At 52.7% G+C, this 24,118-nt stretch overlaps 2 protein-coding genes and 1 long non-coding RNA gene across 4 annotated transcripts in view; 2 read left to right on the forward strand and 1 right to left on the reverse strand.

Annotated features, from left to right (window-relative positions):
* Positions 1-1,505, forward strand: part of MTHFSD (methenyltetrahydrofolate synthetase domain containing) — a 29,083-nt gene extending 27,578 nt beyond the window's left edge. The window contains exons 8-9 of one of the 2 annotated variants that reach the window (XR_012057702.1): positions 330-540; positions 1,300-1,505. Coding sequence is in view for 1 of the 2 variants with exons in the window: in XM_072934248.1 (XP_072790349.1) it covers positions 330-476 (147 nt within the window). In the remaining variant the exon portion in view is untranslated. Of the gene's footprint in view, positions 1-329; positions 889-1,299 lie in introns of those variants that run through there. The other variant, XM_072934248.1, reaches the window with a different exon arrangement.
* Positions 1,506-1,692: 187 nt separating this feature from the next.
* FOXF1 (forkhead box F1) lies at positions 1,693-6,648 on the reverse strand. Its single transcript, XM_004175297.5, has 2 exons — positions 4,587-6,648; positions 1,693-3,012 (listed from the first exon to the last, which is right to left on the reverse strand). Exons 1-2 carry the CDS (start codon positions 5,644-5,646, stop codon positions 2,852-2,854), a joined length of 1,221 nt encoding a protein of 406 aa, XP_004175345.2. The 5' UTR covers positions 5,647-6,648; the 3' UTR covers positions 1,693-2,851.
* A 118-nt stretch (positions 6,649-6,766) lies between these two features.
* On the forward strand, positions 6,767-23,310 carry LOC140684840 (uncharacterized). The gene is made up of 2 exons (XR_012057703.1): positions 6,767-7,078; positions 22,140-23,310. It is a non-coding gene; the product is annotated as an uncharacterized lncRNA (long non-coding RNA).
* Positions 23,311-24,118: the final 808 nt, after the last annotated feature.

Consider the following 24,118-nt stretch of genomic DNA (forward strand, 5'->3'; position numbering starts at 1 on the left):
AGGATTTGCAGGACCTGGGGAGTTTGCAGGAGATGGGGTTTTTGCAGGAGATGGGGATATTTGCAGGACCTGGGAGGGGGTTTGCAGGAGCTGGGGAGGGTTTTCAGGAGCTGGGGAGGATTTGCAGGAGCTGGGGAGGGTTTTCAGGAGCTGGGGGGCTTTGTAGGAGCTGGGGGGAGTTCAGGGCCAGGGGTTTTCGCAGGAGTTGGGGGGTTTTGGTGTCTCCTGGCTGCTGGAGGGCTCTGGGATGGAGAGCTCCTGTTTAGACTGCGCTCAGTGGCTTGAGGAATATGTGGCGTCCCCGGAATGCAGCGGCTCTGTTTTTCCAGGATTGGAAAAGCCACGGGAGGCAGAGGAATGAATCACAGCAGCCTTTGGTGGGGAGCAGGCACGGAACCCCCCGAGCCTCGCAAGCACCGAACGCCAAGGAGGATCCCAAATCAATCCCACGGGATGCAAACAAACCTCGGGAGTGACATTTGGATTTCCAGGAGCTCAGCTCCTAACCCTGGACTATTTTTGAAGCCACACCTCGTACAGGTATTTGCTTCAGGAGTGAAAAAACCCCTCCATGTTCAGCTTGTACCAAAAAGGATGGAGACAACGCGCTCGCCTCCAACAAGGATGGGGAAAGATCAGCCCAGAAAAGCATAAAAACAGAGAAAACCAATAATGCTGCAGGCAGATTGCTGCTGGCTCAAAGAGATCTAAACAGAGATTTAAAAAACCCAAAAACATTGAAAAAAAAATTTTAAGAACGCCCAAAACCCCATAACGCTCCTCAAAAAAACAACAATTAAAAAACCCACTCTGAAAAGGCCTCCCCCAACTCTAATAAAGCTTTGCCTTAATTACAATAATATTATAAATTTCTCCCTCGTTACAGCACACTTGGATTTTTATTATGCTGATTGCACAGAGCTGGGCTAATTAGTGTGCACTGATTAAATTTCCCTCTAGAAAGGCAGAAATCCACAACCACGTAATCAGATTAATTCGCCTGCATCTCTTTTTTATGGGCATTGATATTGAATATTGATCAAGACAGATTGGTCCACGAATTAAAGCAAAAATTTCCCGATACTGGAAGATCCTGAATTAGCCCCAGTCCCCCCAAATTTCGCAGGAAAATACCAATATTTAAATGCAAATTTATCACTGCCCCGTGCACGACGGAGATGGTGCAGCTGATGCGCTTAATTTTTATTCCTGCTTATTCATTCCTAATAATTTGGGTTAATTTGGGTAAATTTCCTTCAATTTTATGAATTTTTATTTCATTTTTCACGCGGGAAAAAGCCCGCGGGAAGTTTCCTGCCGGCTCGGAAAATTCCCGGGATGGAGGAGGAGGAAAAAAGGAGCTGGAAAATTCTCGGGATGGAGGAAGAATAAAAAGGAGCCGCGGGCTCCATCCCGGCAGCCTCAAAGAGCTGTCAAACACAGCCTTTAACCTTGGGGGGGAAAAAAATGGAATATTCCTAATAATAAAAAGCTAAAAATAAAAAGCACCGCCGCTTTTCCTCCTTCTGCATTTCAATATCTTCAATTGAAATATTTCCCGGCAGGGAAATTGGCAACCAGGACTCCGCCAAGGTGAAAAAAACCCTAAAAAGTCGGTTTTGAGTCTGTGCCGGGACGGGGAATTATTGCCCGAGGGTTTGCAGGGCCGGACTCCTCATTAATTAAGCTTAATTACACCGCATTCTCGTTTATTTGCTGCTCATACAATCGTGAAGCCCATGTACAAATAACATACAGGTTTTATTTCGGGATTTTTTTTTTCTTTAGGGACAAAACATACACAAAAAAAAAAGGCAAAAAAAATCAAAAAAAACAAACCCACATAATTACAATTTTATACAGTGCAGAAAGAATTAAAATAGGTGTCACCGAACTGTACAACGTCAGGGTGGGTGGAAAAAAAAAAAATAGAGAGGGGAGGGAGGGGAATAATCCTTCATTATATATATATTTCTATAAAAACATATGGAGGATTGTCTTTACACAGAGACCACGGTCGCTTGCAAATTTACAAAGGTTAACTAAAAAAACCCCAAATCTATATGGCAAATATTGCCAACAGAGATTCCCCGATTTAATACTGATCAACTGAGACTATTCGTGTCTCGATTATTAGCAACAACAACAACAACAACAACAAAAAAAAGAATTGTAGAATAAATAACAGGATGAGCATGGCTGTCTCTTTCCAAAGTGCCTTGTTCTCTCTGCATAGGGTCTGATCCTGCAGTCTTTATGCAGGCAAAAAAAACCCAAAATTAATAGTTCCTAAAAATCCCTCTGAGAGATTTTTTTTTTTTTTGCCCGCTGGGTGTTGGCCGGCAAGAAAAAAAATTTAAAAAAAAAAAAAAAGAAGGAAAAAAAAATTTTAAAGTATTTTTCCGGGTTCGAAGTGAGACGGCACCGAGGGAATTTGAGTTCGGGGTCTTTCCCAGCCCACTCAGCCCGAGCCGGTGGCATCGCTCACTGCCAACACTCCCAAACTGAGTTTGCGATTTCATTTTTTGTTTTTTTTTTTTAAAAGAAGCATCAAAACCTCATTTGGCAAAGCCTCACCCCAAACTCGCAGCCGGGGCTTTCGGGATGTGCGCGGGGGCTGCTTTTGCTGTCTCCTGCATCCCTCCCCGAGCAGAAGAAGGCACGGACGCTGCGGGCTCTCACTGCCGGCCGATGCTCCGCTCCTCCCGGGGCCGCACCGGCTCTGCCGCCGCCGTTCCTGCTGCCCAAAATCCGTCTGGGACTCGCTTCACCCCCTGTGGCACCCCGAGAGTCCTGGGGGATGCTCAAACCCCCCGGCCGGCCCCAGCAGCGGGGGTTTTTCCGCCCCGGCTCACATAACGCACGGCTTGATGTCCTGGTATGTCACTTGTTGGTGGTAATAGGAGCCGCTGCCCGCTGAATGCATGGAGGAGGAGGCCATGGCGTTGAAAGAGAAGACGAATTCTTTTCTGTCGCACATGCTCGGAGACTGCGAGTGATACCGCGGGATGCCTGCGGGACGGGGGGAGAGATGGTCAGCAGCGCCAAGAGATCCGCCAGGGCAGGGAGAAATGGGGTTGGAAAAAAATAAAATAAAATCCCAACCACCCAACCCACCCGAGTCCGAGCGCGGATTTGGGGGTGTTTCGGCACATCGGGGCTCCGCAGGTGCGGCAGAGAAAATCCCGCAGCCCCGGGATGGCAATGCCCTGCCCGGCTTGAGGGCACAGCGAGGAGAAGGGATTTTTTGGTTTGCTTTCAACATTGCATATTTATTTTGCTGCTTTTCCCAAAATCCGCCGGGCGCGGAGCGGGGCAGCGGGAAGAGCAGGAGGAGTGGGCTGCTCCTGCCGTCCCCATGGAAAAGCGCCCCGGGAATTGGGGGTGCCCTGCCCGGGAGCGCCACTTTGGGTGATAATCGGAGAGTTTCGGTGAAGGCCGCGCATGGCCCCGGTGGCTGCTCGGGGCGCATTCCCAGCTCCGCCAGAAGCTCCGGGAAATGCCCCACCGTGCCCGTGGTGGGCACTGCCCCGGCCCGGCCTCCCGGTTCTGCAGCTCTGATGATTTTTTTACCCCGCTTCGCTTTGTGGTTTTGACCCATCTGTTGGCCGCCTCACAGCCGATTCTGTCAGGCACGTCCCGCTCGCCTCCAAGGCTCGGGGTGATGGGCAGGGACCCCCAAATGTGCCCCCAAATGTGCCCCCAAATCTGTCCCCAAATCTGCCCCATGGCCCGCCCCGTGCCACCGGAGCCCCGCAGCCACCGCACCCCGAGGGGAATTCGGGCAGCAAAGCGAAACCAGCGCTGGCCTCGTCCCTGCCGAGGCCTCTCCCCGGCCAAACACCATCTCAGGCCCAAGAGCCAGGGCAAATGTAGCCCCGACAGCTCCAGGGACGAGACCCAGCCGGGGTTTTGGGGCGCGGGAGGATTTGGAGGGTCCAGGCCACCGGCTTCGGCTTGGGCGATGGATGGAGGGAGGTGAAGGGCCTGGAAAACGCGGCCCTGAGACGTGTGAAATACACAGCTGATGGCGGAGCAGCCGATGGGGAATTCCTTCCTTTTCAAGTGCCGATGGAGGTGGGAGAGCCCAAGGGTGCATCCCCGGCCTTTCCTTCCCGGCAGCTCCCCGCTGCCTCAGCCCCACCGGCCTTAGGCCCGGGGCGGCCCTGGACGTGGAGCAGCAGCCGGGAATAGCGGGGAGAGAGCGGGGAGCCGGCCCCGGGGAGAGCGGGGAGCCGGCCCCGGGGAGAGCGGGGACACGGCCTCAGGGAGAGCGGGGACACGGCCCCGGGGAGAGCGGAGTCCCGGCCTCAGGGACAGCGGAGCCCCGGCCCCGGGGAGAGCGGGGAGCCGGCCCCGGGGAGAGCGGGGAGCCAGCCCCGGGGAGAGCCCCGACGGGTGCCCGGCTGCCCCAGGGAAAGCAGGCGAGGAGCGAGGGCAAGGCAGCATCCCCTCGGGAGCAGCACTAAAGCCGCCCCCGGAGCGGGATCCCGGCTGGCAGCGGCCCCGCCGGGATCCACGCGGGGCTCTCAGCCCAGCCCGACCCCCGCGGCCGCGGATGCGCCCCACGCGTGGCCGCGCCTTACCTTGAAGGTCGGCGGTGTTGTGGCTGTTCTGGTGCAGGTAGGGCTGGTCGAGGGAATGCGTGGAGAGGCTGGAGGAGAGCGGGTTGGCCGTGGGGTTGCAGGGCGAGAGGGGCTGCTGCTTGATGTAGGAGGCGCCGGTGTTGAGGGCCGCCGAGGCGCTGGGCGCCCACGCCGAGGCCGAGCTGGAGTAAACCGAGTGCGGCTCCATCACGCCGCCGGCGGGGAGCAACGGGGATGCGGGCACGGAGCCGTCGTGGTGCGGGTATTCCCCGGCCGAGGAGCCGGTGCAGCCGCCCATGTAGGTGTGCCCACCGTTGGCGGGCAGGTGGGGCACGGAGTGTCCCGCCAGGCCCATCCCCTCCACGTTGCTGGACAAATGCCCGTTCATCATCCCCAAGCCCCCTTCGAGGGAGAGGCTGTTGGGGGGGCAGGAGAGCCCGCCGGCCGAGCCCTGGAAGCCGTAGCTGTCGGGGAGGTGGTTGAAGCTGAGCCCGTTCATCATGCTGTACATGGGCTTCAGCGCCTGGCATTTCCTCCGGAACCCGCGGGGCCGGCGGCGGAACGAGCCCTCCTCGAACATGAACTCGCTGGCCGGGTCGATGGTCCAGTAGTGGCCCTTGCCCGGGCGTCCCAAGCCCTTGGGCAGCTTGATGAAGCACTCGTTGAGCGAGAGGTTGTGGCGCACCGAGTTTTTCCAGCCCTGGTAGGAGCCTCGGAAGAAAGGGAAGCGGCTCTGCAAGAACTGGTAGATCTCGCTGAGGGTCAGGCGTTTGGAGGGAGAACTCTGGATAGCCATGACGATGAGGGCGATGTAGGAATAAGGCGGCTTCTCCGGCCGCCGGATCCCCGCGTTCGTCTTCTTCGCCTTGGGGCCGCCGCTGCCCGGGGCCCCGCCGCTGCCCGGGGCGCTGCCGGCCGCGCCGCCGGTCCCCGCGGAGGCGGCGTCCATGGCCGAGCTCTGCGGCTGCTTCTCCGCCACGGAGGACATGGGGCCGTAGCTGCTGTGCACCGGAGGAGGAGGGGGCTGAGAGGACAGAGCCTGCTGCGCTTCTGCAGTCATCTAGGGCCAGGTCCGCGGCGGCCAGCCCCAGCCCCGGCCCTCCTCCGCCGCCCCCCCAGCGCCCCCGCCGAAGGCCACGCTGCTGGGGGCTCGCCGCCACTCACCCACCACCCCGGCCCCCCGGCGGCTTCGCTTTCCACCGGGAGACTTCACCCCTCCGTGGATAAACAAATGGAAGCGACGACACCCCCCGCCCACCCCCCCCGCCCTTTGCCGCCTCCTCCCACTTCTATCCCTAAATCCGAGCGCGGCTGCAGAAGGCGAGCGAGAGGCGGAGGGTCGGGGGGGGCCGCAGGGAGGCGGGATGGGGGAGCGGGGTGGAAGCGAGCCGGGCTCGGCTGCTGCGAGAGCGGAGCCGGGGCCGCCGCCTGCGCCTGCCCCTGGCCGGGCCGGGCTCCCGGGGCTCCCGGGGCCGCCGCCGTCCCCTCCGGAGCCTTTAGCTGGGCTGGCGCTGCCGCTGCTGCGGGGAGCTGCTTCCCATCGCGGTGGCTGTCGAGTCTGCCCCCGGCCCCGCCGCTCGCCTGTTACTTTATCTCTCGCAGCGGCGTCTGCCGCTCCTTTGACAGACGTAAGCGCGGAGCGGAGATCCCCGCCCCGAGCCGCTCCCCCCCCCCGCCTCCCGGGCGGCCCCTCCGCCGCCCCGTGCCGGCCCCTCCGCCGCCGCTCCCCGCCGGTGGGCAGCTTTTAAAGAGCCCTTTCCACGCCGCCCTGCCCCACCCGGGGTGGGGATGGGGGGGGCTGCCCTCCGCAGCCCTGCCCGCCGCGGAGGGCACCGCGCGTGGATCTCTGTGTGTGTGCGTGTGTCCGTGATTGATGCCACGCGTGACCGCGACGCGCCGTGCGGCTCCTCCGCCCTCTCCCTGCGCCCCTTCCCAGCCCTGGGGAGCGCGGCTCGGGCCCCGCGTGGGTCAGGGCAGCGCGGAGGTTCCGCGCGTGGCGTGGGGCAGCGGCGCCGCCGGCTCCGCGCTGCGCGCAGCTTCGCCCGCTTCAAACCCCCTCTTCGTGCGCTCTTTTTAAGCTCGGCGGGCCCGGGCAGGATGTTTATACTGCGCAATGTAAACACGGGCTCGGGGGTGCTTTAATAAAAAGAAATCGGCGAAAACTCCCGCTGCCTCGCGAAATGCCCTTTTCTGCCTCCGCCGCCGCTCCGGGGCCGGGAACGGGCTTCGGACCCCTCGGCAGCTCCGAAGCTGCTTTAGGGATGAGGGTGGGTTGGTTTGTTTGGGGTTGTTTGGGGCTTTTTTTGAGGGGGGTGTATATAAATCTGTGCTGGAGTCCCGCGGCTCAGCTCCGGCGGTGCCGCGGGCACACGCGGCGGGCGGGGGGAAGGAGAATAAAACTCCAGAGGGGCAGAGACCCCGTTTTCTCCCTCCCCTCTCCCCCAAAATCCACCTCTTTGAGCGCCGTGCCACCGGCAGAGCTGTCACTCGAGGTAAGTCGCTCGAAACCTTTGTCACCTTCTCGCGGCCCGCGCGTGGAAAGCTGCGGTGCGTGGGGTGGGATTGCGGGTGGGCACGGGGGAAGCAGCCTGGGCTCTCAGATGTGCCGGCTGCTGCCTCCTGATCCCTCCCGACATTGAGGAAAAGGAAAGAGAAAGGAAAAAAGGGGAAAAAAATCCAGCCCGTCCCCCCGCACCCCGTTGAGGCCTGCAGGGCTGTGGGTGCATCCCTGGGCAAAGAGAGAGAGGGGACACCCTCCTCCCAAAGCCCCTCGTTCTTCCAGCTTCGCTTTTCAAGGTTTTAATGATAATTTAATACCTTTTAAAGGAAAGATAGGCACCGATCGGGTTTCCAAACTCCCTCCGCGTTATTGGCGAGCAGTTGTGAGCAGCCTCCGGGGCGCCTGTCACATCTGTGGTACGGCCAAGGGGGATTTCACATCAGGGTTTTCCTTTTCTTTTTTTTTTTTTTTTTACCTTTCTATCCTCCCCCCTCCCATCTTTTCCCTCCTTTTCGAGAAAAAAAAATCATCCTGCAGACAGCACCGGCCCTCCCGTTCCCGGTGCAAACGGGCCCGGGCCAGGCACGGGAGAGCCCTGGGCAAGCCCCGGGCCGGGGGCAGGTAGGCAGGGAGGGGGTGGGAGGAGGTTGGCACAGTTATTTCTGGAGCTTTTCCCCGGAGCAGGAGGAGAACGAGCAGCCCCGGCTCCCTCGGCGCGGAGCAGAACGTGGAGCAGGGCGGCTGCTCGGGAAGCACCCCAAAAAATCGCCTTTTTTTGGGGAAAACAATCACCTTCCCCGGGGCTTTCACCCCCGAGGAGGCTGGTGCAGAATATTCCCTCTGCTTCTCTCTGTATTTCTTTTTATTTTTGCTGTGCGAGCGCATCTCTGACCCTGAGCTTTGCTCCGCATCGAATGTTCCCCCCCGGCTCGCGAAAAGGGTGGATTTCTTTGCTTTGTATCACTCTGCCGCCGAATCTCCCTGATCTGCCTCCAAAACACCCGGGGATGGAGCTCTAAACACAGCACAAAGCACCCGTGCAAAAATCACGTTCAAAGCGTTTGCCACCGGCAGCGTGTCCACGAGGAAATAAAATATCTCCGAGTTAAAAAAAAAACCAAAATCTCCGTGGAAATCAAACTATTCCCCTCAAAGAAAATCAGTCCCTTCACGAGTGCCCTTTCCCTTTCTCACAATATCTTTTAGGAGGGGGAAGATTTGGTTTCCGATGCGTTTATTACAGGTAGCAAAAGTGAAAAATGGGAATATATCGCTCCGTGTCCTATAGGCCTCGTCGTGGGAACGGCAGAAATGTTGGGAGGTTTTAATCCGAGCGCACGAGTGGTGGAAAGGGGAATTTTGGGGAGGAAAAGCCTGGGGTACGAGGATGAGGAGGAGGAGGATGTGGGGGAAAACGCGACTCGCTTTTGGTGTTGTCTGCTCGTGATTTGGGTGGGTTAATCGGGTCCTCCCCAGTCCCCGACGGGCAGAGATGAAAAGAAAGGAGAAAAAGAAGAAATGCCAACAAAGAAATGATCATATGGCTCAATTAGGCTCTCCCATCCCGCTCGGAGCCCGCTCGGCTCTCCCGGCCCCGGCTGCTTCCCAAAGCCGCTCCCCTTCCCTCCTCCCCCTGCCCCAAACTCGGGCCGTGTTTTGTGTAAAAATAGACAAATCCGAGCTTTCTTCCTTTTCCTGCGCCGAAGGTATTTTTCCGAGCTAATTGCTTAAGTGAAGTCAACTCGGCGAGCAGGCCCGCTGTAACCCGAGGATGGAAATGTATAGAATGTGTATAGGTGGCATTGTTAGAGGCGGGCTGGGTGCTGCTCCGCCAGGGGCCGGACCACCCAGGCCGAGGGGAGTGACCGCCCCGTGTCCCCCTCCCCGTGTCCTGCTTTGCATTAACACCCCCTGCGGGACCCCCTCCCGTCCCTCAGCACCGGCTTTTCCCCTCGGCTGCTTTGGGGTTTTTGTTTTTTAGGGTTTTTGTTTTTTTTTTTCAGTCCTCACCATCCCCAAATCCGCGGCGAATTGATCCCAAAATGTTTATTTAAAGGTGCGTTGGAGCGAGGGGGGTCGAGGATGGAGGGAGGAGAACTGAGGAAAGGTGGAAGCACCGAGGGAGAGATGTTTTTAGGGACACACACGCACACCCCAAATTTCTTTTGGGGATCACACGGCAACGCTTTGACCCACGCGTGGGACTTTTCCCAGTTCCAGCCTGGAGGCAAAGCCCGGTCTCCAGGAGCGAACGGGACCTGGAGAAGGTTTTGGGAGAGCAAAAGCCGAAATTGGGAGCGCAGCAGGGTGTCTGAGGTGCGGGCTGGCTGTCACCGCCGTGCCTCAGGCAGAAGTTCAGGCTTTGGTCAGATAGGGAGAAAAAAAAAAAAAAAAAAAAAAAAAAACAAAACCCAAAAAACCCAGCAAAATCTTAATCTCCCCCTTTTTGTCTCCCTTTCCCCCCCTCTGCCCTTCCCGAGTCTCCCCCCGCCCTTCAAGCCCAGATTTTCCATGACGTCCTTCGATGAAATATTGCAGCACAGGAATTTACAGCCTTCTTCAGCTCGGGATATTTTTTTTTTTTTTTTTTCTGCTGTGGAGTTTTCTGGCAGGACCCGGTCCCTGCAATAGAAATCGCTTCCAGCGATAATAAGCTCCGAGCGCTACCACTCAGACACAATCGCTTCCCACAGAGATCTTCCAAATATTTCCGAGTATTTCTGTATTTCTATCCCCGCTCAGGGACGGATGGCTAAGATGCTTTCCCGGCTTTTGGGCCGGCTGGGATTCAGCCCCGAGGAATTTGGTACCAAGAGAAACAGCGGGGTTGAGCCGGAGCAGGGCTGGGACCCGGCAAGTGATGCTCCCACACCCCACAAATTCGCCCTAAAAGGCAGCTCGAGTTGTAAATCCAGGTGTAAATCCTGGGATAAATCCGTTCCTGAGACATTCAGGAGGTTTCTTCCCTGGGGATGCTCCCAAAGCAAACAGAACCCTTGGGATGGGATATCCCCTCTCCTAACTTGGCATAGCGGTGACATCCAAGCAAAATTCACAGCCACTTTCAGCTTTTCCAGCGCCAAATCCCGTCAGGATAGAGATAAAATTGTGCTGGAGAAACCTTTCGATTCGCTGCTGAGCTTTTTGTCATCGGGAACCACCTCCAGCCCCCGGAGACTCCCGATGCCAAAAGTCCGGCTGGGCCAAGCCGGGCCGGGGTCTGCACCAAATTCCCGAATGAGGGAATTCCAGGGGGTTCAGCCTCATTTCCAGCCTTATGGAACCTTTTTGGTCTTGTTTTGTTTGTTTGTTTTTTTTTTTTCCTCCGAGTTTAAAGCAAAACCCTGTCGAAATCCCATCAATGCGTCGGTGCTGGAGGAAAGGGGAATTTTAGCGTCGGGCAGGTGAGGGTCACCAGCCCCATTTCGAGGTGTCCCCCAAAATCCGTCTGCACGGAGAGGTGGGAAAAACTCAAACGGAATATCCCAGATAAAGGAAGAACAGGTTACTGCCAAAAGCCGCAGGGACGATCCATTATGGGGATCAAAAATGAGCAAGGTGACAGCGTGGATTGCCCTGAAACACCGCGGGGAGGTGCGGAAAACAAACACGGAGGTTTGGGGAAGGATCCCACCTCCCTTTTCCAGGGGACAGCACCCTGGGGGTGAGGAAAACCCCAAGGGGAGGCTGGGGGGGACCCACGCGAGTCTCGGGGTACAGATCTTCTCTTGGAGGGAGATTTTGTCCTACATGGGACAACGGAGCATCACCCACCTGAGCAGGTGTGGAGGTGCCCAGCAGCCCTTGTGCCTTGTCACCTGCCGAGCGGGCAGGGGATGCTGAGGCCATCCAGGATGTCCCTGGAGGTACCAAAACCCCCATGAGAGAAGGTCCCTGTGCTGCAGAACCCCTCTGGTTCATGCCCACGGTGCCTGAGGACAGAGCACTTACAAAATATGTGCTTTGTCCTTTTCCTGTAGGGAAATTCAGAATATTCCTGGGGAGAAAAGCAAATCGCCCAGCTGAGCTGCACAACGGCCTGCTAGGCTGAATTTTTTAAACCCGATTTCTACAATAAATCCCGCACGGAAACTCCGTGTCCCCCCTTTCCCAGCCCAAAGGTTGGAGACAAACGCTCGCAAACACCGTCAGAAATTCTCGCTGCAAACAACCGCAGTCGTGCAAAGATCTGCGGATGGTTTGCCTTGGAAGAATTCCCGACAAAATCTGGTTTCCACGGCTAGAATTCCCAAATAATGATGCTGTGCATCAGCGGGTTCTGCGTGCTGCAGGTTCGTGGACCCCTCTACTTTGCAGCTGCGAGAGTTAAAATACACCAAAAATTGGTTTATCGTCTTTCCCACCTCCTGCTAACAGAGCGGCTCCTCGTAAATCGATCCCTTTTGCACAACCAGCCCCTACTTAAATATTAAAAGCGACCTGGAGGAGCTTTAAAAAATGTTCTGCAGGGAATAAAAAGCTCGGCTGGGATTCCCGGGAAAGATGCGCTGTGGATACGTGAAATGCCCGAGCCAAGGTGGGAAAACTTTCTCCAGCACGGGTTGTTGTGCCCCGAACTTAAACGATTTCTGCAGCAAAGGGATTGATTTTTTATTTCGGGGAAAATCATCCTGGGAACGGGAAGGGAACGGGCGCATCCATGTGTCCATCTTCCCATTGGGAATATTCTGGGGCTTTTGGGGTAGATGTGCCAGAGGAATTCTGAAGCCAGAGAGGAATTGGGAAGAATTTCTGTAAAAACACCCCAAAATTAAAAAAAAAAAAAAAAAAGAACGATCCACTGAAAACAACAACAAAACACCCCCACATCAAATAAAGAGAAGCCGCACCAAAACTGGCCCAGAATTCACTAAAAACTCGAATAATGAACTCAGAAATGGTTTTGCTTTTCCCGTTCTCAGAACCGCTCGGAAAATTGCAAAACTCCCAGCGCGTTTTGCGCAGCACCCTCAGCTCCTCTCTCTCAGTCTCCCTCAAATTCAGATTGTTAAAACACACCAAGTAATTTTGCATTAACCCTATTTACAATCGGGGAACGGAGGAATTCCTTCAGCTGCCTTTCTCCGGCAGATTTTGGGGATACCTGGCGCGGAGATGCTGCCCGAGGGCTGAGGTTGCAGCATCAGAATTTTAATTCCAGGATTATTCGTTTCTCTGCTGGAAACGATCGAATTTGACCACCGGGCTGGGAAATCCGCGCTGGCAGCGCAGAAAAGGGATTTTTCTGCCCGTCGGGAAGAGGGTTTGGAGCTGAGCTGGAGCAGAGCCCTGGGTCTGGTTTGCCCCCCGCAGCCCCAGGAAAGGAAAACAAAAATGTTTCCAAATAGTTCAATAAATAAATAAATGTACGGAGAGGTTGTGCTGGAGGGGAGAGAGGATAAAAGAGAAAGAGAAAAACAGAGAACAGACGGAATGGGCAGAAGGAAGGAAAGAAGGAGAGAGAAAGGGAGATGGAGGGGGAGAGAGACAGAAAGAAAGAAGGAAAGAAGGAAGGAAAGAAAAGAGGAAACCAATAGAAAAAGAAAGAAAGAAAAAAAGGAAGAAAGAAAATAAAGAAAGGAAGAAAGTAAAGAAAGGAAGGAAGAAGAGAAAGGAAGGAAGGAAGGAAGAAAAGAAAGAAAAGAAAGAAAGAAAGAAAGGAAGAAAGGAAGGAAGAAAGAAAAGAAAGAAAAAAGAAAGAAAGAGGGAAGATATAAAAATTATATAGAGAACGAGAACTAGAAGGGATATGAGAGAGAAACTGAAAGAAATAAGTGAGGAATAGAAATTGAGACAAATGAAGAGCAAGAGAGTGAGAAATAGAGAAAGGGTAAAAGAAAACGGAAGAACAGGAAAATGGAGAAGCAAAAAAGGAAACAAAGAATGAGAAAGAAATGAGGAGAAAAAAAAATAGAGGGAAAGGGGAAAAGCTCGAAGAAAAGAGAGAAAGAGAGAGAGAAAGAGAGAGGGAAAGAGAGAGAGAAAGAAAGAAAATGAAAGGAAGGGAAAAAGCAAAGAAAGAGAAAGGGAGAAAGGAAGGAAAAATAAAAGACAAAAGATTTAAAGAGAACGATTAAAAGAACAAGAGAAAATACAAAAAGAAAGAAGTGTGAAAAAGACAAAAAAGGGGCAGAACGAGAGAGAAAACCCAAAAGCAAAAAACCCAAAGAAAGCAACACAGCAAATACGTAAAGGGGAATTATTTCCCTGCAAAATCAAGAACACGACATAGAAAATTGAATTTTTTCCCCTGGAAAAGGGGGGTGAGAGGGAGGGAAGGAAGGAGCAGCCCGGAGGGGCGCGGGGCGCGGAGGGAGAGCGCGGCGGGAGCGGCTACGGGCAGGGCGGGGATCGCCTCCGGCCGTCCCTTCTCCCTTCTCCCTTCTCCCTTCTCCCTTCTCCCTTCTCCCTTCTCCCTTCTCCCTTCTCCCTTCTCCCTTCTCCCTTCTCCCTTCTCCCTTCTCCCTTCTCCCTTCTCCCGCTGCTCTTCCCCCGGGGCAGAGAACGGAGCTCCGGCAGCGATTTCCCCGTGGGTTTTTCCACGCGGGGATGCCTCAAACCCGCGTGGGTGGGGGGAGAGGCGCGCCCGGTCCCGCGCTCGCTCCGTGGGTGGCCGCGGATTTTTGGATTTTTGGATTTTTGGGGCCGTGTTTGTGTTGGTGGAAAAGGCTGAGATTACAAAGAGCCCCCTGAACGCCCGCCGCGGTGCTGACGGCTTGGTGGGAGATGTGTAGTTTCCACCTAATCGCTTTTTAGGGCAGTAAATCTGATTAAAAAGGATGTGAAATTATTATTCGTGGCGGTAAGGAATTAAGGATGGCCGCGGTTGTTCCTCTCCGTGTGGTTTCGCAGTGGAGAAGGCGGGGATGGAGAGGGGTTGCAGGGAAAAAAAATTCCAAAATTTAGGCATAAATCCAAACAAAAACGAGCCCTGAGGGAGGTCAAGGAAAAGGAGGGTTCGTGTCCCCCTCCCTGAATCCAGCTCGACCCTTCAAAGGAGTCTCAGTGGCAAATGGAATTTTGTCCCCCAAAACCTCCTGCTGGGGACATTGTGCTTAGGGGTTTGTCCTTGCCGGGTGGAGATTGGAGGAACCTGAAATTCACTCCAAAAATCCCGTTAATTCACCCATTTAGGATGGGATAAATATGTATTGTATATATATAATAACTCCAGTCGTTACAAATGCAACGAAGAAAAAAATTTAATAATTAATAAATAATTAATATTACATAAAATTACGTACATAACATTAAAATATAATGACTTTTAAAATTAATTTTTGGGGAGCTGAGGCAGCAATCTTCATCCTGTGACTTTGTTTTCTGAGTCTGGTTTTGGGGTCAGCCTCTTTCATGTTTTCTACATAAAACCTCTCTCCAAAATTATTCTTGACCCTTCCAGCTGCTTTTATCCCCATTTGCATTTGAAGGTTAGAACAGCTGATAGTTAAAAAAATCCGTTTTTTACAGATTTTTTCCCTCGTACTCGATAAATCCCCAGCACGGGGGGATCCACTTTAGGTCCCAGGGAGAGGATTTTTTTTTTTTTCCCCCAGGAGCGAATGTGCGCTCAGCCTTTGGCATCTCCCTCCTTCCCAACACTTTCCTTTTGTGGGCAAAAGCTCTGGCGGAGCAGCCCGTGCGGCAGAGCCCGGCAGACCTGGAGGATTTGGACATTCAGATATTTTACTACTGTTACAATCCCTCACTGACCGAAGAACAAAGAAAATCCATCCAATTCCACCGTTGGAAAGGGATGCGAAAGAGTTCGGGGCGAGGGAGATTTTAGCAGGGAATGTGTTCGAAAAGACAAGGGGAAAAAGAAAAATCCCTTAAAAATCCCGAAAGTTTTCCCCGTGCAAGGGCTGCGCTGCACCAGGGATACAGGGGAGAATTCCCACTGGGGTTTGGAGGCAGAGGAGTGCTTAAAATCAGCTTTTTCTGCCTTAAAACCTCTTTAGGCTGTCAAAGCATCTCCCCGAGCCAGCGAGGCGACAGCAGAGGAGTTTCTTTGTTCTCTCCTCGCACCTGGAATTGGCCTTTATTCCCTGATGCGTTTTGCCCTCTTTTTCTTGGTGTTTTTTTGTTTATTTGTTTGTGTTTTGTTTCGTATTGTTTTTCGGTTGAGTGTGTGTGTGTGTGTGTGTGTGTGTGTGTGTGTGTGTGTATTTGTTTTTATTTGGTTTGTTTTTTTTTTTTAATGAGAGGGTCAGCATCGCGTTTTCTCGTTGCCATCCGACGATTCTGTCGCAGGCACAGAAAACAAAAAAAAAAACCCCAAACCCATCAGAGCAGGCGGCTCTGAAGCCAAAAAATCCCCCCCGTGCTATGCGGGCCAGGTAGGCCCTACAGAGCTGCCAGCTCTGGGGGACACCGCGGTTGGCCGGCGGTCCCCAAAACGTGCTGGCATGTCCCCTCCACGACACACAGAGCTGTCCCCTGCCCTGCCACACCCTCAGGGATGATGCTGGAACCCGCATCCGACCCGCGCTGCTCCCCCGGAGCCCCGGGGATGCGGCGCGGGGCGAGGCAGGAGCAGATGAAAGCGATGTCACATTAATGTCAGCTCACAGCTCGAGCCCACACAGCCTTGATTGCTCTTATTAATCTCGCCAATTTGTCTGTCAGCACTCGGCTAATCCCGAAATAGCCGCCCGACAGGTGCTTTATGCTTCCGCCACATCCCGGCTCGCCCCGAGCCCCCCAAGCGGGAGCGCCGCTCGCCCTCCCCGGTGCCACCGGCTCCGTCCCGGCCACCCCGGAGCGCCTCTGCTCCCCCGGCGGGGCTGGAGGGGACAGGCGGCTCCGCAGATGTTGTTTAGTCTGTCCAAATCCGGGACTCGGAGATTTGGGCTTTGCAGAAGGAAGTGATGAGCGGCGTGGGGGCAAAGGGGAGATGCTGGAGGTGCAGAAGAGGGGATTTACCTGGGGGTCAGTGAAATCTCCACGTGGTTTGTACCATATCAGGATTAAAAAATGTGTTTATGGCCCAGCTAGCCCACAGCACTGCTTTTATTTGTGCTTTTTGTTTTAATCTTTGGGGAGAAGATTAAAACAAAAAGTTCAAGCTGAAGCTGCAGTGGAAAAGCCAATTTAATCCCGAATAAGTTCTATCATAAACTTGTGGAATGGTTTGTGTTGGAAGGGATCTTAAAACTCATCTTTTTCCAGCTCCCTGCCATGGGTTCCAACACCTTCCACCAGCCCAGGTTGCTGTTTATCCTGCACTTAAGCTGAGGGTTGATTATTTTCTTTACTACTCTATCAGAAAATCCACTGGCTTGTTGTGGTGTGTGCTCAGCCACAAAGTCCCAGCCACGTCAATTCTTTAGCAAAAGACTAAAATTATTGTGTTGTGAGGCTTAATCTTCCTAAACTCGTTATTTAGCACAGCAGTCTTAAATCACAAAACACAGATATTGCGTTTAGAACTCTTAATTGCTAAACCCAAATAACTGCTAAACCCTTTTAACTGCTAAAGGAGACTTCTGGTTGTTTTCCTCTCTTGGCATTAAGAAGAAAATAAAGAGATTTATTTCTATTTGGCAACTCTGCTGCATGAAATGTTTTACACAGAGGTTACAAACTGGTGATTCCTGCTGTGGTTCACCTGGAGGAAGCTCTGCTCTGGAGGAAGAGCCACCAAACCTGCATGCAGCAGGTTCCTATTTTACATCCAAAGCTGGCTGGGGCCATTCCCAACCCAGCAGGAAGGAAGAGCTTTCAGGAGCATCTCCAACCTTTCCTCCAAGAGATGAAGTGGTCTGAGTCCACCGAAAGCGCTCAGAGCTGCTCATTGTTAACCCTTGGGTGCTCCAGATCAGATGCTAAAAGCTCCTAAAAACAGCATTCCCCACTGAAAGCTCTTTCCCTCCATCCTGACCTGGATTTATTATCAGGAGGCAGGTTTTTGTTTTTCCTTTTCTTTCTCCCTGAGCCATTTATTTCATCGGAGAAGTCCATCCATCACAGCGAGCTGGAACCGACCTGGGATCCAAGGATATTCTTAGCTGTGCAGCGTGTCAGGAAACGGGCAGCAGCCCCGTGTGATGCAAATATTTGGACGAGGGAGAGGTAGGAAGGATTGTCCAAATGTTTACTGAAGGCTGTTGATAGCCCCAGGATTTATAAGCAGTGGATAACTCCTGCCCCCACACCGCTCCTCCAGCAGGTGCATCCAGTTTGCACATGACACGCGGGATGTGGGAAAAGGGGATGCAGGACAGAGCCAGCTCCAGGATTCAGCTGCTGAATTCCCCCTTTCCCAGCTGCTTCACTGGTTTGGAGCCCGTGGAGCAGCAAGACAGGAGCCCAGGATCCACTCCAACGATTCTTGCCCCTGAGAGCAATTCCAGCCATTGGAAAAACAAAACACAACCAGTTGGAATTTCTTAAGTGAAACTAATGCTCGGAACTGTTGAGGCCCATCAAAATATTCCCTGTCACTCTCCTTCAGCACTGCGGAGGAGGAAATTCATGGCATTGTTGTGCTTATTGTTCTTGGCATTTCAGTTCCAGGATTGGAGCACTTCTGTGTCCCAGCCAGCCCTGGCTGCTGCTGGGGGCACAGCAGAAGTGCTGGCAGAGCACTTTGAGCCATTGCTGCTGCTCAAACAGCTCCATCATTTCAAATCCCGCTGGAAATGTCCCATAGCTGCTGCCAGGTGGCCTCTTCCAGCCAAAAGAGGAGATATACATATAAATATACATCCAAGAAAAGCCAGGCTGATGGACTAGAAATGGGAGTGTAGTCAAGGCAAGGCTCTGCTGCCTTGATAGCTTCTCCTGTAACCTCCTCAGGAGGTCTCTGTATGGTCCAGAAAGGCCTCAGAGGGTTCCAGCCCAAATTTCTGCTCGAGGCAGGTCCATCAGCAGCTCTAGGCAGGGTCAGGACCACAGGGGCTTTGCTCAGCTGAGCTTTGAAAACCTCCAAGAGCAGGGTCCAACAACCAGGACTAGGGAGAGCCCAGCAGCAGAGGAGCTGTCAGTGCCCTCGTGTCCATCCAAGCAGGGTGGGAGGTCCTGCTCACAGAGCAGAAGCTGTTTTGGCTGTAATTCCCTCCACTGTGTGATTGAGGAACGGTATCCCATGAAACTGGAGGGATCAGCATGGAGCTGAGTCACTCAGCTCTGGTTGTCTCCTTTCCCCTCTGGTCACTCTCCTTCTGCTTGTCTACTTCTTATTTTGCAAGTTCTGGTGGTGCTGGGAACATGAACTCAAGGATTTAACGTGCTGCAAACACCCAGACAGCTTTTCTCAGCAGCAAAAAGCAGCTGCATCAGTTGCATCAGCGGCAGAAAAACCTTTAATTCTATTAAAGAATTCTATTATTCTATTCTATTGCTATTTTAGAAGTTCTGGTGATGCTGGGAATGTGAATTCAAGGATTTAACGTGCTGCAGACACCCAGACAGCTTTTCTCAGCAGCAAACAGCAACTGCATCAGCTGCAGAAAGCCTTTAATTCATCACAGCCCTGCAGGAGCATTTCCCGGCTGCTCCGGTGGGGAATACAATGCCCCTATTGTTTTTCCAAGGGGAGATTCCTTCATTTCAGGCTGTTGCATAAACTGTGTGTTTTCTATTTGCCACCTGACTCATTCCAGTGACCTCCCAGGGATGGGACTGAGATCAGTGGCAGCGATGAAAGGAACCCTCACAGGCTGAGGACCAGATTGTCAGAGCCACCTCTTCTGCTTTGGTTCACAAACTGGGAGGAGAACCTGGTGTTCTTCTTGAGGGGAAGAAGTTGAGTAATAAAATATACGGGGAAAAAAAAAGGAGTGAAGCTCAAATTCCAAAGTCATCTGCTGTGCTCCGTGAAATGTTTCCATGCACTGAAAGACTTCAATCCTGTGTTTGATGTCACATTCTCGAGGTGACCTTAGATGGGGAGTCCCCACTCAGGCTCCTCTAATCCTGGATGCATTTTGCAACAGTCCCCAGTGTTGGCAACTCTTGGTAACATCCCAAAAATGCTGGAAATGCTTTCCAAGCAAGGATCTGCAGCCACCCAGATGGGAGCAAAGGAAAAACCCAGCTGGTGAAGTGGCTGGTTGGTAGCTGGGACCAGCACTGCAGGTGTAGGATGATCTGAATCTTTCATGGTGGCCACACAGCAAAATCTTCAGGTTTCCTCAGCTGTGAGCCTTGGGGTGGTATTTAGGCTCCCAAGGGGATGTGCAGGGGGCTGGAAGAGCCTCCCTCCAGGTTTCCCTCCATGGAGAATGGCCAGAGGGATTGCATGTGGATGGAGCTGGCTCTTCCCAGTGTGTGCAGCGTGGTGGGAATGTGGAGATTAGGTGAGGGAAAAGGCAGGGGATCTTCCACCAAACTGATCAGTGAAATGCCCCCTGGAGAAAGATTTTAACTTTGTGTTACCTTTCCCTTCTGCTGCACCTCTGGGTTGGGAATTCATCCTCTCTTTTCCAGCCAGGTGAGGGAGATCAATCCTTTTTTTTAGCTCTGGCCCCACCAAACCCTGAAATTCAAACATCTCACATGGGTTTTCTCACCTGGAAACACTGCTGCTCTCTGTCTCACTTTGCTGCTGAAATCCAACAGCAGAAGGTTGCAAACCCAGGGGAAATTGGGGCAGGGTTAAGCAAAACAGGAATAAATGAGCTCAGCACATCCTGGTGCATCCTTGTGCGTTTGGGCTTGGAGGGGGTAAGCCTTGGCTTGTGGTCCAGCCCAGCCTGGTGCTTTTAGCTGTACAAAATTAGAGTTTTGGGTTTTTTATTCCAGAGCAAACCATTACTGACAGATTGAAAGGGGTCTATCCTGCAGAATTATCCCTGCCTCATCTGCCAGGGAACATGCAGAGCTCAACTCCTCTTCCTCGGAGTAAATCACAATGTGGGGCTGCCTTATCTCAAGCAGAGCCCCTGAGCAGGAATGTTGCACTGTCCAGCCCCTGGGCCACCCAGCCCTAATCCCAGGAATCAGTGTCTGCTCCAGGCCCATGCTCTGACCCTCCAGAAACAGATTTTTGCAAGGTCAGGAGGTTGGGTGGTAAAAGGAGAGCGGGAAATAGCAGGGAGGGATTCAAGGCTGGCCCTGCAGGGAGATTTCATGGAAATGTTTACACTGAGCTTGGAGTGGAGACTCGAGCCTGTTCCCCTCTCCAGATTTGCTGGAAATCTGCATCAGGTATGGACACAGCTCCAAGTGTCCGGCATGAGGGTGGCTTCACACCCTTTTCCTTGGCTGCTTTAATGGATCCAGGTGGATTGAGGAAGGGTTGGCAGCCCTGTTGGGCATCGTTTCATCCCTGCTTCCTTCCTAGGACAACGAGGCTGCTTTTAGCTGGTGGGGAAGGATAAATAAGCAGGAAAATCAGATGGCAGCAGGGCACGTGGGAGGAGGGGAGAACTCTGTCAGATGGAAGTGAACTGATGGAGAAGCAGCTCAGTGAATTTCCGTCATCCTTCACAGAATATTTTGTGCTGAGAGGAGGTGGTTCAGCACCTGCCAGCTTGTCAGCAGAAAGGATGACAGAAGAATATTTTGTGCCAAGAGGGTCCACTCTGTACACATGGAGGAACATTTCCTCCTGTGTGGAAATGTTCTTTAGGATCAGGTCAAAAAATGATTTCATGTGGAGTTTCACTGTGAAATCTCTGTTGCATTTGGCTGGAAGGGCCAACTTAGGGGCTTCATCCAAGAAATAGCTGTGCAAAGGTCACTGAGTGTGGTCTGACTGTCCATCAGGAACAGGGAAAGGCTGTGTACAACACCATTCCCAGGACATATTTCAGTCAAGAGAATGAAAAGGGGTAAAAGGGAATGCTGCAAACAAAATTCTGATTTTCTCAAGTTGCTAAACTGAAACCAGGTTACCCTTTCTTTTTGTCTATAAATCCTTCTTGAATGCAGGGGAAAACATCATTTCCTTCTCTTTAAGGGCTGGTACCAACAAAGGATGTGATCTACTGCCCAGTGAAGTAAGAATTCAGGGTCCAATATTGAGGGTTGCACAGTGAATTCTTCCTTAACACCTCATTAAAATGAGCTACTCCAACTCCTCCCGAGCCTTTTGAGTGGCTCATTTTCAGGAGTGAAGCTCAGAAATCACTCTTGCTCAGCTGCCCCTCCCTCCCATCCTGTCCGTGTGCCACTTGAGCCACCCAGGGCAGCATCCCTGAATTCCCTTCCCACTTCAGCCCTGGCAGGATTCTCCCTGCCTTCCTCCCTCCCTCCCTGTCTGCCTCTCTCCCGTGCAGCTGCTCAGCTCTGCGAGGGAAAGGCTCCCAGATGTGCCGGGGAGGGAGCCCTGAATTCCACCCCGTGCCGTGTGGACTCTTTGTATATTTTATTTGAAGGAGAAAATATGTGGAGTCCTTGGAGGAAGGCTGAGGACCAGGCACGGCCCTGGGAGCTCAGGCACCGGGGGGCTACGAGGTCCTGCAAGCTCCCCTGCCCTTGGCTCGCCTTGGCCCGCAGGATGGGCCAGCTGAAACCCATCAGCAGCAGCCAACAGGTCCCCAGAGCCTCTCCTGGAGATGCCTCAAGGTGACCAGACCCTTTGAGAAAACGCAGCTTGGCTCAAAAGCTGGTAACACCTAAACGCCCACGGTTGGAATTTTCGGTATTTTTGGCTCATGGATGATGTGCTGTACCAGATCAATAAATATTCACACACTCCAGAGCGTTCTGTGGGGTTGGTTTCAGTGCATTGAGCTGTGGCACTTGGTAGCTACTTGATGATTGCGTGAGACAATGCGTTTATGAAGTGTTGGCCTTCATTTAGTTAAACACTTCATTGATGTCTAAGACCAAAACGGCATGAAACTAATTGTTCCCGTGGAAACAGGAACCCAGAGAATGATTTCATATCACAGCTTGGCAGCAGAAAAAGAAGAAACCTCTGTAATTGTTCCCATTAACCCAACGCAGGGGATTCATGCTCGATCTTTACCGAGCTCTGCTCCGCTTCTGCTGTGAATTAGGGGACAAAAAGTCAGAACCACATTAAAAAGGCCCCAGACGAGCTGTGCTTTATGGAGCATTTGTAGTTCTGCCACAAAAACCATTTCTCTTCTGCTTTGCAGGTTTCTGGCCAGCAGCACTGGGGACCATCGCTGCCAACATTTGGAGATGCTGGGTTTTAACTGTGTGCCTGCAGGAGGGACAGGGACATCCCTGGCCATGCTGGAGGCTGGAGACAGCCCTCACCCTGAGGGTGAGAGTTCAGAAAGTGCAGGAAAAACCAAATCTGCAGTGAAAAACTGGGCAGAGTGAGAGAGGAGGCGTGCAGAGCAGTCTGTGTGTGCAGGAGATATCCTGAACCTCCTGGCTGAGGTCTCCCCTCTTCTCCCAGGGGATGTGCTGGTGACTGGGGCATCTCAAGGAGTTTGCTGCTGTAGAAAATCCCCGTTATCTCTGTACCAGAGGAGCTCCCATCTCCTAGTTCTCCAAATTTCCCCTCAAACTGAGAAACCCCCACCCCAGTGAGGAGCTGCAGCCCCTACCAAGCCCTACCATGGACCATCCCTTGCAGGATCAGTTTTGGGAAGCCCAATGGCTCTGCAATTCCTGTCTGTGCACCCCTGTGGAAGGAGAAACCTCCCACAGCCTCTCCCTGCCCAGGTGGAATCATCTCCACCGTTTTCCTCTTTTCAGGCTTTGCCCCTAAACCCTGCCCCACCAAGCCCAGCAGGAAAAGGGAACCAGCAGCCCAAAAACCATCCTGGCTCCCAGGCCAGTGGCCACCCAAGCCCACAGCTCCTCTGGAGGGACCAGCAGACACCGACCTGCTCCAGGCCAGCACAGATGCACTAATTACTGCTAATTGAGCCACTTGACTATCGGGGAGCCTTGCCCTGGCCAGGCTGATAGAGTATCAGGGAGATAAGGAGCACTCAGCACAGGTAAGGGGGAGGTGTTGTCAGACCTGTGCCGTGCTGGCACCTTCTGGAGGAGTTATCTCTCCTTCCCAGAGCACAGGGCACCACATTCCGAAGGGAAACACTGTGCTCCTGAGGATCTGTGCAGAGCCTAAGCTTTTTAGGAGGTGCCCTGTGGGATTTTGGTGACTCAGGAGCTCAGCAAAGCAAGCTGGCATTCATTTCAGAGTAACTCTTTTAAATTTCCTTAACATGCATTTTATTCCTTTGGCTGGCTTTTGCTGTTGTTAATTTAACACCGTGGAAATGAAACTTTAAACATTTTTTTCCCTTTTTTCTTCCCTACAGAGAAATAAAATTTTTTTCTTTTTACAAATGCTGTCTCTCTCAGAACTTTTGTTATTTTTCACCACCTCCACTGACCTGCACAGAGTAATTCAGCTCCTACACCATCCTGAACACCAGGTAGTTCTAACTAACACCTACTTACCAAAGAGGAAACTTGGACGGGGTGACATTGTTGTTCTGTTTTTTCTTTTAAATTGCTCGCAATTGTAAATAGGGAATCAAAATTACTGGATATTTTTGCAGCCAACACTGAGAAAAATCTTGTGTGTGGATGCAGTTCCTGGCTGTGGGTACAGGCACACATCACACCGGGGAGGTGAAGCTCACAGGGTCCCAATCCCTGCCCACAGGGGATTTTGTCTCAGGGATGTAAAAACCAAGAAAACATCACTCCTTCAGTCCTGGAGGAGCCAACAGAGCATGTCCATGGCTACCAAATCAATGAGAGGGCCACCACACACCTGAGGAGCTGCTGGGTCCTCTAACCCAAAGTTTAGGATGTTTTCCATGTCAAGTACCCTCATTTTCTTCCTCGAGGTACCTCGATCATCTGCTTCTCCTCTTACCCCTGTGCAGTTTGGTTTAAGTTCCCAAAGTTTCTCAGCTTGTAACACAAAGCTCATAACAAAGTCTGTGGCCAGCTCTCTCTTTGATAATTCCTTCCCCCCATTTGTTTATCTCAAGTCCTGAGCTTTGTTCCAGGCCCAAAACCAAAAGCCTTTCTACCCCGTTCTCGTCTTGACTTGTTGCAGATGTAACGAAATAAATCTTTAGAAAGAACAAACCTTCACTTCCTCTCTCTCGTCTGATTCAGTCACAAACCCCAGGAAAGAAAA

This window comes from Taeniopygia guttata, chromosome 11 (assembly GCF_048771995.1).
Source record: "Taeniopygia guttata chromosome 11, bTaeGut7.mat, whole genome shotgun sequence".
Taxonomy (NCBI): Eukaryota; Metazoa; Chordata; class Aves; order Passeriformes; family Estrildidae; genus Taeniopygia; species Taeniopygia guttata.